Source organism: Equus caballus, chromosome 1 (genome assembly GCF_041296265.1).
Source record: "Equus caballus isolate H_3958 breed thoroughbred chromosome 1, TB-T2T, whole genome shotgun sequence".
Taxonomy (NCBI): Eukaryota; Metazoa; Chordata; class Mammalia; order Perissodactyla; family Equidae; genus Equus; species Equus caballus.
Genome location: NC_091684.1, coordinates 60405081 through 60417288, shown reverse-complemented (window position 1 = coordinate 60417288; position 12208 = coordinate 60405081). Strand labels below are relative to the sequence as shown.

At 54.6% G+C, this 12208-nt stretch overlaps 1 protein-coding gene across 1 annotated transcript in view; it reads right to left on the bottom strand.

Annotated features, from left to right (window-relative positions):
• Nucleotides 1–12208, bottom strand: part of LOC138915047 (cadherin-23-like) — a 315540-nt gene that overhangs the window by 207777 nt on the left and 95555 nt on the right. Inside the window, exons 4-6 of the mRNA XM_070226845.1 lie at nucleotides 5599–5741; nucleotides 4845–4892; nucleotides 4655–4747 (exon numbers count right to left, since the gene is read on the bottom strand). Coding sequence (XP_070082946.1) covers nucleotides 4655–4747; nucleotides 4845–4892; nucleotides 5599–5741 — 284 coding nt within the window. The remainder of the gene's footprint in view (nucleotides 1–4654; nucleotides 4748–4844; nucleotides 4893–5598; nucleotides 5742–12208) is intronic.

Sequence of the window (12208 nt, the reverse complement as noted above, 5' to 3'; positions counted from 1 at the left end):
GGATCTCAGAAAGCACACGACATTCAGAGATACTATAATCTCCTTCTCTAACAAACTCCTACTCATCCTCTAAGGTCCCAAACAAATAGCCCCACATGTATAGACCAGGTCACCCCTTCCACAGTGCTTGCATCCCACTTTGCACACCCTAAGCTACCATGGCATTTAATACACATATATGTAGTTAAATATCCACTTACTTGTCTTTTTCTCTGTAAAATTACCTTCCTTGAGGACAAAGACCCTGGTCTCAATCATCAGCATTTTACCAAATATACTATGGGCCACAAACTGGGCTAAGGGCTTTTCCTACATGCATTATTGTAGCTCTCACCATGGCCCCACAAGGTAAATACTGCTGCCAGTCTTAGAGATGAGAAAACTGAAGTCCAGAGAGGTTAAGTCACCAACCAAAGCTGCACAGCTGGCAAACGGCAGAGTACTTTTTCTCTACCCTGCATGTCCACGTCAGCTTAGGATCCCTGGGCCCTGTTCCACAGCTGTCCAACGAATATTTATCCTGCTCATTTAAAACAACCCTGGTTGGCAGGGCATGGTGGATCCGATCTGAGCTTTGAAGGACAGGCAGAATTGAGTTAGGTACTAGCTAGAACAATGCAGTGTGTGTGTCAGAGGGAGAGAAAAGAGAGGACACAGACACACACCTGGAGGCACTGAGTCGACCCCTTAGCTGACCAGGGGATTGGTGTGGAGGAATACCAGAAGATAAGTTGGGAAAGGCAGGTTGAGGCCAGATGATAAAAGCCTTGACTGCCCAGCCAAGGAGGCTGAACTTGTCAGAACTTCAAGGACATGGCCATCCCCGAGACTCCAGAGCCCCTCCTCAACCCAGGAGCCACCTGGCACCATCTGACTTCTAACCTCACACCATCCTCCAGCCCAAACACCCGGGCCCCAGGGTCACCTGCTGGGACACAGGTGGAGGGCTAAGGGGGTGGGCCCGGGGGAGGGGGCAGGGCAGGACGGGGCAGTGCTGAAGGTCAGCCAGGCGGGCACGTACCCCTAACGGACGGAGGGGCTGGAGCAGCGCTGCTGGGCACAGACACAGGCAAACACGTCTGAGCAAATTGGAACGCCATAAAAGTCTATTACAGCAAATCAAACAGCAGTCAGCATGACAGCCATTAGCCCGAAATGAATACAGGGGACTTAATGAGGTCTGTCGAGGCAGCTTGGTGAATTAAGTTGCCAATTCTAGCAGGATTTCCCTTTTCTTTACGGACTTGAAAGCATCCACGCTGCCTCGTTAGGGCTTCGACAAGTGAACTGCAGGGCCTTTCACCTGATACAATGGACAATAACACGCAGAACAGCTTGAGGGGGGCGCGGAGAACAGACCCAAACACACCTGCCTGGCTTCTCGGGCGGGGCTCTGGGGGTGGGGGCAGGGCAGTGAGCATGTCCCGGGAATGGGCAGTGCCTGCCTCCACCTGCTTCCCACCCACTCCGATTCCAGGCCTGAGGACAGGGGGCCCCTGAGTCACGTCTCCGGGCAGCTGTGGACGGGCTAAAAGTTCTCCTCAAAGACGGGCTGCCCAGCACCTCTCAGCAACCCTCTGGTGGGGAGGGCCAGAGAGGCTGCAGGGCTCAACCCCCAGGGCTCCCTGTCACCAGCGGAGGTCATTAAAAATGCAGCTTCAGGGGCCGGCTCTACCCAAACTACCGACTCAGAATTGCAGGACTGCAGAATACACATCCTAACTAGTCCCAGAAAATCCGGATGAGGTATGTTTGGGACCCTCTGATTCATCACTTCTCCAACGCTCAGTACTGGATGGCTTCTGAAACACATAGTTCTCCTGCTTCTGCTTGCATAACTCCAGGGACAGGGAGCACAGTACATCCTCAGCAGGACAGGGGAGTAGATTGTGGGGTGGGTCTCATTACTAGGAAGTTCTTCCTTATGTAGACCTAGAATTTGCCTTTCTGTAACTGGCTCCCTATGCCTATCCCTGGGTACCAGGTACAACAGACCCAAATCTTATCAGGGCCCCTAGGGCTGGGGGGGAGTGGAGATTGGGAAGGTAAGGGTTAGCGTGCAGGTGACCAAAAGAGGAGCAGAGTGGATGAGGCAGCCAGTCCCTCAGGAAATAATAAAGCCCCCTAGTTTAACGGCTGTTGGAGTCAAGGCAGCAGAGGTGCAGTGACCAGCCAGTCCTGGCACAGCCAGGACTAGAACCCAGGTGTCTTGACCTCCAGTCTCTCTCTTCCCATCACACAACACAAGATCTCCACTGCTCACCTTGGCAGGATTCTACTGGAAACCCACCTCCCCCAGGAAGCCTGCGAGGTGTCTCTGATCACTCTGGCAACCCCTCGGCACTGACGCCTCACAGGGTCTGCAGCGCCCCTGTTTCTCTGATTTGCATTCTCACCCTGTTCACATCCATAGGGCCTCAGCCACTCACTCATGCTTCTCAAGGGCAGAGGCCTGGGAGTGCCAGGGTGACCTCAATGCAAGCCGGAGACCTGGGCTCAATTTTGGGCCAGTAGGCCCTTTGAGGGTTCTACAGCTGGGCACTGAGCCAGGCAGCTAAGCTCTAGCTCAGGTGACCACACCAGGCCACAGCTGGTCAGTGCCAAGCCACCTGGGGTCAGAAGTGGCCCGGCTTCCATCCAGCTGACACCACATCCCCACTGGCCACACTGAGCAGCCCTGAGCAGGGCATCGAATATCAGGCCACTGAAGTGACCTGGGGATGTTTACATGCGAGCAAGTAAACCATGCGGGTCTTCCTCCAAGAACTGTGTGTCCTTGCAGCTGGTCCCTCTCAGCCCACCCTCTCCTCATCAGATGCGCAGGAGGCAGGCCACCTTATTCTGCCGTCTTCCGATTTTATTAGATAAGGAGGACGAGGGCCCAGAGACGTTAAGTGTCATGCCCAAATGGACCCAGCAATCTGGGAGCAAAGCAGGGGCTAGGCCTGTGTCTCTTGCCTCTAGTTCTGGCTCCTGTCATTGCGGATTCCTCTGGCCTCCCGGGTCTCCGGGAAGTGAGAGCCTGGCCCAGCGCCAAGCCCATGGCAGACATTCAATAAATGTTTGTTAAATAAATGAAGGACTGAAGACGCTCTCTCCTTGGAGGCAGAGGCCTTTGGAGAATCCCGGGGGATTCCAAGAGGGCGGTGTTGGAGGTCACATCTCCTGGCAAGGGAGAGAGGAAAAGGCTGGCTCCGGCCCAAGGGCTGTGGAGGAGGGATGTGACCCCTCGTCCCCTTGCCATTGCTGCTGCCTTCTGCCCCTGTGAGGGGAGGCCGAGGGCAGCCATGCCTGCCAGGATGGCAGCTGAGCAATGGGTCCAAGGCTCATTAACTCCGAGCCGTGCCCTTGGTTTCTGAGCCCGGGCCTGGAGTGCAGGCTGGCACGTAGAGACCCTTAATTAAATTAGGGAGACTTCCAAATGAGAGGGGCCCAGAGCCAGGCTGCAGTCCCGGCACGCCGGCCACAGCCCAGGGCGCCATGCCCCTGCTTGGGACTGCGGGCTGTTCTCCTTATGTGCCCCCAGCAGGGAGAGGGCAGGGGAGCCTCAGGTGGGTCCCCACCCACACATCTGTCCTCACTCCCCTCTGTCAGCACAAGCACAAGACCCCTGCTCACAGCTGAGTAAGGAGGGCCAGGAACAGAAACTTGGGGGCATGAGGCCTCTCTATCCTTGAGGGAACCTGAGGCTGTCCGGGGAGCCATGGGCTCAGAGTCAAAGCTGCGTGACCTTGGGCGAGTCACTCCCATACTGAGCCTCAGTTTTCTCATCTACGAGCTGAATAGATACCCTCTAAAGACGCGTTCAGCTTCCTGACCCGATGACTTATAACATAAAGGGGCTGGAACTCAAACGCCAGGGTGCCAGCCTGCCTCTCTCAGGCGGATTCCCCCATCATTCCCAACCCTTCACCCCTGCCGCCCGGCCCAGAGCCCCCCGGGCAGCCCTGACGGACACCAGCTTGAAGCTCTTCCCCAACCACCTTCAAGGTCTCTGAATCACTGACCGCCAGCCCAGAAGACTGCCATCAGCCACCGGGGAGAGGGGCAGCACGCCATGAGAGCCCTGCTGCCATCGGGAGCCAGCAGCCAGCTTATTAACGAACCGTTTGTAATGCAATAATTTGTACTTCTCAATTACCAGCAATGGCCTGGTTTTACACACATGCACTCATGCAAACACACTCAGCGTACACAGCCGACCCAAAGCAGCCGAGGGCCAGGGAGACAGCGGGGCTGGGGAAGCAAAGTCCCTTCCGGGAACCACACGCTCCCGCGTCCCGGTGGGACCTGTTCCAGCCAAAGCAGGCAGGCCCAGGGCTGGGGCTGTCCACTCACCAGACCAAAGCCCACCATGGCTGTGAGAGGACAAGAAGAGGGCCAGCACCTCCCGACCTCCGTCCCATCCCTGACTCGGGCTGGCTTTGGGGCTCAGCCGAGGCAGGTGCGCTCAGGTCCAAGGCTGCCAGCTCCCCTCCACCAGGTGATGGGCCCACCCTCAGGGAGCTGGTCAGCTGCCCAGGGCTGGAGCCTGGGCTGAGGGGAGGCAGGAGAAGAGCTGGAGCTGCCCTGGCCCAGCTTCAGCCTACTCCCAGGTGGCCCGGGCGCAGCAGGTCGCCGCCAAGGGCCCCAAGTCTGGCCCCAGAGCGCCTACCTCAGGGATGCGGACGCTGTAGGGCTGATTGTGAAAGGTGGGTGCGTTGTCATTCACGTCCCCGACCTGGATGTTCACCTTCCGCGTGATCACCTGGCAAGAGAAGGGCAAGCAGTCAGCACTGGTGTTGGCCTCAGCCTCTCTCCACCCACATGCCTCCCAGGGCAGCAGGGGCCTTGGGGACACTCACCCCTTGGTGGTCGCTGACAGAGAACTCCACTGTGAACTCTGACTTGGTCTGAAAGAGACGGGAGGCAGGGAGGAGGGCAGAGTTAGACAGGCGTGCTGAGGTCGCGGGTCCTGAGCCCCACCTGGGCTGGAGATCCTCCAGCATTGCCCCGGAGCTGGGCTGGGGCTGGGTTCATGCAAAAGCTTCCCTAAAAACAAGCATCCCCTTCGGGTTGGGGAAGCAGGTTCAGAATACAGATCCTTCCCATAAAAGAGTCACAGAGTAGAAGATAAGAATCTTGGGTTCTAATCTGGGCTCTGCCTCTAAATTGCTGTGTGATCTTGAGCAAGTTGCTAGACACCTCTATGGCCACTTCCTCAAATGTAAGCAGATGACAAGGGTTGGGGTTTTGTTCAAACTCCTTACCTTAATTTGCTAAAGGCTAATGTCTCTGGGAAATGTCCTTTGGGGGAACATTTGTTTAGGGCAGCGGCAGACTTGTAGAACCCATGGAGCCCCCATTCTCCAGGGCACGAACCCAGGGTCACTGTCCCTCTCGCCTCTCCCTTGCAGACACTCCAACCACCGTATTCCAGCTCCGAGTCCAGACCCCAGCTCTAGCCCTTGAAGCGAGCTGCCACTCGGGCAGGAAGACGCTGCTGCAGGGGCAGCATGGGCCTCGGAGGACGGCCCCAAAAAGACGACGGGCCACCCTGCCCCAGGGGCTGCTCCTGCCCCCAGGAGAGGACTGGGGCAGGGGTCTGGGCGGCCATACCTCTCTGTCCAGCGGCTGCCGGAGCCACACCACGCCCGTGTCAGGCTCCACGGCAAAGAAGCGGGAAGCCTCCTCCCCAGACACGCCGAACACCAGGGGGTCATTGTCCATGTCTCGGGCCAGTAGCTGGGTCACAGAGGAACCTGGAGCATCCGCAGGAGAGAGCAGAGGGCAAACACGGGAGGTCAGCTCCATTCCTCAGCACGCTGCTTAGGTGGCTGAGCTCCCAGCACGGAGCAGCCACCCAACAGACCACCAGGAGGTCACGCCGGCAAGACCCTGTGCATCTTTGGGCTCTGGCCAGGCTCCCTGCCTCCACTCTGGCCACTTGTCACAGTGCGTACGTGCCTGTAACAGGGAACCGTCATTCAGCACATTCCGGGTGCGTAACGGACAGCTGTGACTTCTGCCTGCCCCCCTCCTGGTTGTGATTTGGAGACCCCCTTCTCCAAGAGGCTCAGACGAGGGAGGCCCTCCAACCCTTCCCTTCTTATGTCCAGAGAGGGACACGACTCAGCCACAGCCAGTCAGAGCACTGCTTCTCCCTGCTCACAGTGACTGGCTCAGCAATGAGCATGTGACCCAAACCAGGCAATCACAGCCAGCCCTGGGACTTTTGCTGGAACTAAAGAGAGGTCTCTTTCCACTAGGCTTTTAAAGTGGCACTGCTGGCAGCCATCTTTGGCACCACACAGGAAGAGCCTGCCTGAGACTGAGGCCAACAGGGAGGAAAACAAACAGCAAATGGTGGGGAGAGAGATTCTGATGGTTGGAGGGTCTGCAGCTAGCTGTGCATGATAGTAGCTCCATCCTCTGGATTTCTCAGCTCGATGAGCTAACAAACCCCCTCTTTTTATTCTTCTGCCCAAGTCAGTTGAGTTGGATTTCTGTCTTTTGCAAACGGAAGCACCCTTTCTAGTTCAGAATATTTTGCAATACCTAGCATTCCTTCAACACTGCCTAGGTGTTGGCCTCGTGGCAAGCACGGGAGCACAGAGAGGTTAGGAAGACGTGGCCCAGCCTCAAGGAGCTCCAGACGAGGACTGGGTGACAAGGTCTAGTTCCTGTCCACCAGGAGAGGATCCAGGTGCCACTCTTCACCAGGAAACAAAGCCCTGGCCAGAGGCCACCCTGGGCATCAGGATGCCTGGCCTACAGCCCTGCCTCAGCAGTCCCAGAGTCGGGCATCTTCTCCTGGGGTCCACAGCCCCCCAGGTAGCGCGCAGGTAGGGTGACCAACCACTAGAGTTGTCTAGGCATGAGGAGGACACACACTAAACCAGGGGTCCCAGGCAACCTGATCGCTGGTCATCTTAGCATCAGGAGGTCCTGAAACCCCCAGAAACTGTGCAAAATGTCATGCATGTGCAGTGTGTCATTTCCTGCAGAGGGTCTATGGTCTTCACCTGATTCTCGAAGGAGCAGTTAGATCACATCCACGGCCTTGGGCAAATCACTTCTTTCAAAGCCTCAGTTTACCCTATAAAATGGAACGAACACTCTTTCTTTCCAAATACTGACTCTCGTATTTACTGAATGGCTCTGATGATCCAGCTAGTAAGGAAGAATGCCGAACTCCAGGAATTTTATCTAGAAAAGAGCCCTAGTGAGCTTTTCTAAGTGAACTGTTAAAAGGACGTTTCTGACATGACAATGATGGCTAACCTTTCTGAGCACCAACCACACTCTAGACACGGGGCGGAGGGATTTCCATGTTCTATCTAATTCAGTCCTTGCTGTTACTCTCCACTCAACAGATAAGGTAACAAAGAGTGATGAAGCCATTTAGCTCAGCCACACAGGCAGCAAGCGGCAGAGCTGGAGCGCAAAGCCCAGGCCTTCCAAGCCCACAGCCCACGTTTGTTTCCAGACCCTTACACATCTCAGCACTTGACATATGAACTCAAGATTCAGGACTTCTGTGGCCCTGACCCTATGGGACCCTAACTGGAAGCCTGACACTTGGAAAAGGAAAATACTGGGCAGCAATCACTGGGCTCTTATGATATGTCAGACACAGGGCTAGGCCCATTCACAGGGGTTCTCTCAGTAAATCCTCTCAGCAACTCTATTCGGTAGTCATTATTCCATCCATTCTACAGGTTAGAAAGTTGAGGCTCAGCGAGGCAAAGTAGCCTCTCTAAGGTCACACAGCAGAAGAGGACACAGCAGCATCCAAGGTGATGGGAGGAGTGAGAAGTGGGAGAAGAAGGAGTGAAATCACAGAACAGAGACCTTTTTGGGGAGCCCAACCTTCCCATTTTAAAGATGGAGACGCTGAAGGCATTTAGCAATTTTCCCAAAGTATGACGGTGAGCAACAGAGTCAGGACTTGAGCCCAAGCTTCCAGATTCCCAGCACACACTCCTCCTAGATGAGGAAGGAGAGGCTGTGAGATCACAGACAAACCAAGAGCATCTTCCCGAAGCCTCTGTGTCGCTCAATGACAAGCGATTATTTTACATTAAAACAAATGGGACTAGATCAGGAGCACCACGTAACATTTAATTTATTTTTTAAGACACAAGCTAAAGCTGTAAAAGAATTTCCAGCCTCCCCCTGACATCCAGGGACACACATTTCCTCTTGTTGTGCTCAGGGGTCCTCAGTGGCAAAGTCAGAGGAACACCGAGCGACTCCCCGATGCCTTGGGGAGACTCCACGTGAGGAGGCTGAGGCCGGCAGGGGCTCGGCCTGTCCACGGCACAGCAGTGAGTCCGCGGCAGCCCCCAGGACTGACACAGCACTGCCGACCTCCTGCAGGGCCCAGCCCAGGGGGGATATGGGGCCCGGCTCCCGGCTGGCCAACGGGACGCTAGGAAGGCCACAGTCACAGGAGCCCTCCAGCCAAGGTCGCGCGACTCACCCCATAGCCCAAATGGCTCTCTCAGGCCGATGCTCAGGCCCTCCCTAGAAGGGGGCACTGGGCAAAACAGCGATGGGGCTGTCAGCTGCTGTCACCCACCCTGTAATTTCCTGGACTTTTATCCATTTTCCCCTCAATTATGTGCTGCTCAAAATGGTCCTTTTCGGCTTCCTCATGGGCTCGTGCCTGCTCACGCCTTCTTTGTGTCCCAGGTAATTGCTAGTGACCTTTTCTAAGTGTACTAATTAAAGGTGCCGATTTAATATTATATTTAAGACAAGACGCCCCGCCATCTTCCAGCTGGGCACACTCCACGCCCAGCGCACTCTGCCACTCTGCGGGAGCCAGGCACAGCTCTGGCTTCTCCCCCATGGGAGCTTCCAACCACCTCTGTCTGCACCGTTCCCACAGGAACGAGGCCAATCTGTGCGCCCAGCTCCAGCCCAACGCCCCTAGAGGCAGCCACTCAGGGGACCCGCCCCTGGCTGTGTGACCCTGGTATACACATACCACATTCTGGGTTTGTTTCCCACCCAAGAAACAGGCAGTATACCCTGCAATTCAGGCTGTGGAATACCTGGGACTTCTTTTTTTTTTTAATTGCAGTAAAATACACATAACATAAAATGTATCATTTTAACCATTTTCAAATGTACAAATCAGTGTCATTAGGTACATTCACAGTATGGTGCAACCATCACCACTATGTGTTTCCAGAACACTTTCATCACCCCCAAAGGAAACCCATCCCCCATTAAGCCGTCACTTCCCATTCTCTCATCCCTCAACCTCTGGCAACCACTAATCCACTCTCTATCTCCATGAATTTGCCTGTTCCGCATATTGCACATAAATAGAATCATACAATATGTCGTCTTTGGGTCTGGCTTCTTTCACTCAACATAATGTTTTCAAGGTTCATCCATGCTGTAACATGTCTGAGTACTTAATCCCTTTTCATGACTGAGTAATATTCATTGTATGGATATGCTACATTTTCTTTATCCATTCATCACTTGATGGACATTTGGGTTGTTTCCCCCTTTTGGGTATTGTGAATAGTGCTGCTATGAACATTTGTGGAAAAATTTTTGTCGGAACACTTGCTTTCAGTTCTTCTGAGTATATACCTAGGAGTGGAACTATTGAGTCCTATGGTAAATCTATGTCTAACTTATCAAGGAACCACCAGATTGTTTTCCACAATAGCTGCACCATTTACATTCCCACTAGCAACAGATGAGGCCTGGAGTTCTTTTCAGTGGTAAGAAGGATACTCAGGGGCTCACAGGGGCTGGGCGCCCCCCATATGGTGGACAGATGGGAGCCGGGTGGCCCTCCATAGCAGACGCTATTGGTACCCTGCCCACTATGCCTCAGCACAGGCCACTGTCACACACACCAACTCAACCTCCAACTGCCAGCCCTGGGACTCTCTGCCTGAGGGTCTGGCCATCGGAGACTGCTCCACCCAGACCCAGGACAGGCCCAAAGTGTCAGGGAACTAACAGCCCCAGTGGCAGCTCTCAAAGAATGACTGATGCAAGATGGTGGATAAAGAGTTGGTAGGTAAACGCCCCGGCTCCCCCACCTCTCAGGGGGAAACTCCGAAGCGGGGTCCGCACTGGCTCCTGGAGCTCCCCAGTGAGATTCATCTCCAGTGGCCCACAGCGGTGACTTGGTTGATAACGTGTATTCACGGCTTCCTTCTCTTCCCTGTCGCACAGCCTCACTCCCCTACCTGTGTTTCCTGGACTCTCCTTCACAATAAACTATCTGCACTTGAACCCTCACCACACGGCCTGCTTTGAGGGGAACCCAAATAAGACATCCCTTAGGACTGTGACATCAGAACCGCCTGGGAGCTCGTAACAACAGAGGCTCCCAGGCCCAGCTGACACGGTCGGCTGGGGGAGCCCAGATGTGAACTTTCAAACAGCAGCTCCGACTGCCCCTGCAGGAGACTCTGACACACAGCCAGGTGTGGAAGTCCTGAGACTGCTTTATGGCAGGGTGGTATTCAAATATTCACCAGTGGGCCCAGTGCAGGCATCAACCAATCAGAAAGGATCTGGCCATAAACAACCGGACCGGTGAGCAGTGCCTGTAAGTCAGCCTGGTTTATGGCTCACATTTTAGATGCAGAGACAAGCTCCTCCGGCCCCAGGATGATTTAAAGGCCCCGTCTTAGGCTCTTGGCTCAATCTGCTGGAGGACCCTCTGCTCTTGGCCTCCCGACCCTCACAGAGAATGGCAACCCAGTGAGGCCAGTGCCCTCTGCTCTGCGCCAACCCACCCTGGGTTGGGGCCCAGCCTAACCTCATGGGGGGAAAGTGGAACGTCACAGAACTTAAATCACCGTAAACGCTTGGTCATAGCAGCATTATTCACAATAGCCAAGGGTGGAAGCAACCCAGTGTCCATCGGTGGCGGAATGAATAAACATAATGTGCTGTATACATACAATGGAATATTATTCAGCCTTAAAAAGGAAGAGAATTCTGACACGTTCTACAACATGGATGAACCCTGAAGACACTACACTGAGTGAAATAAGTCAGACACAAAAAGACAAATACTGTACGATTCCACTCACATGAGGTGCCTGGAGCAGCCAAATTCACAGAGACACAAAGTAGAAGGGTGGTTGCCAGGGGCCGCGGGAGGCAGGAACGGGGAGTTTTGTAATGGGTGTAGATTTTCAGTTTTATAAGATGAAAAGAGTTCTGGAGACTGGACGAACAACAACGCGAACGTGCTTAATACTACTGAACCGTCCACTCAGAGATGGTTAAGATGGTAAATTTTATATGGATTTTACCACAATTAAAAAATTTAAAACAGAAACTTAACTCAGATCATGTCTAAGGCCCTAGTGATCTGGCCCAAGACAACACCTCCTACCGTGTCCCATGCTGGCTCCCGGGGCTCGCCCCCTCTGGCCCCTAGGCCTGTTTCTGTCCCTGAACAGCTTGTGGCTGCCTCAGGGCCTTTGCCCTGCTTGTGCCCTCTGCTGGGAATGTCCCCACCCTAGGTCACCACATGCTGGATTCCTCATTCTTCACGTCTCAGGCCAAGAGTTACCTTCTCAGAAGGGCCTTCCTCAAATACTTGGTCATACAGAGTCCCCCTAAAGAGATGCCCGGTCACTCCGTATCCATGCACCCCAGCCACGACAAAGCAGAGAGCATAGCAAGTTAATTCTTAATAATGGGCACCAATGGACAGGAAAAAGCATGCTTCATCAAAACCTACTAATGTCGGAACCAGAGCACTCGGCTTTGGATGCGGCTGGAATCATAGTTGGGCACTAGCTGGGGGTTCCAGGCTCTTGGGAACTGACCCTACACTCCATCCTGGGGCCATGTAATTACCCTCTCCTGGGGGCCTGTACCCTCTCCTGAGGGCTGAATACCCCACCTTGGGACAGTGTACCCCATCCTGGAGTCCAGGGGCCTTGGTGGGGGTGGGAATCCACTCAGCAGGCTGCCAATGTCCCCAGAGGCGCAGGGCTGGTGACACGTCCCCCACAGCAGCCTCAGCCCCTCAGCAGCAGGCCACATCCATCTTCCAGGCAAGGGGTGGACAATCACAGCTTCCCCTGCAGCCCTGCTGGGCCCATGCTGGTCGCGGAGATGACTGTTATTACTATTATTGTTGTTATTTGCACTGAGGGGCGAGGGCTGGGATTGGCGTGTCCTGCGCTCCCGGTGAGCTGCAAGTCCTTGGGCACTAGACAAGAGG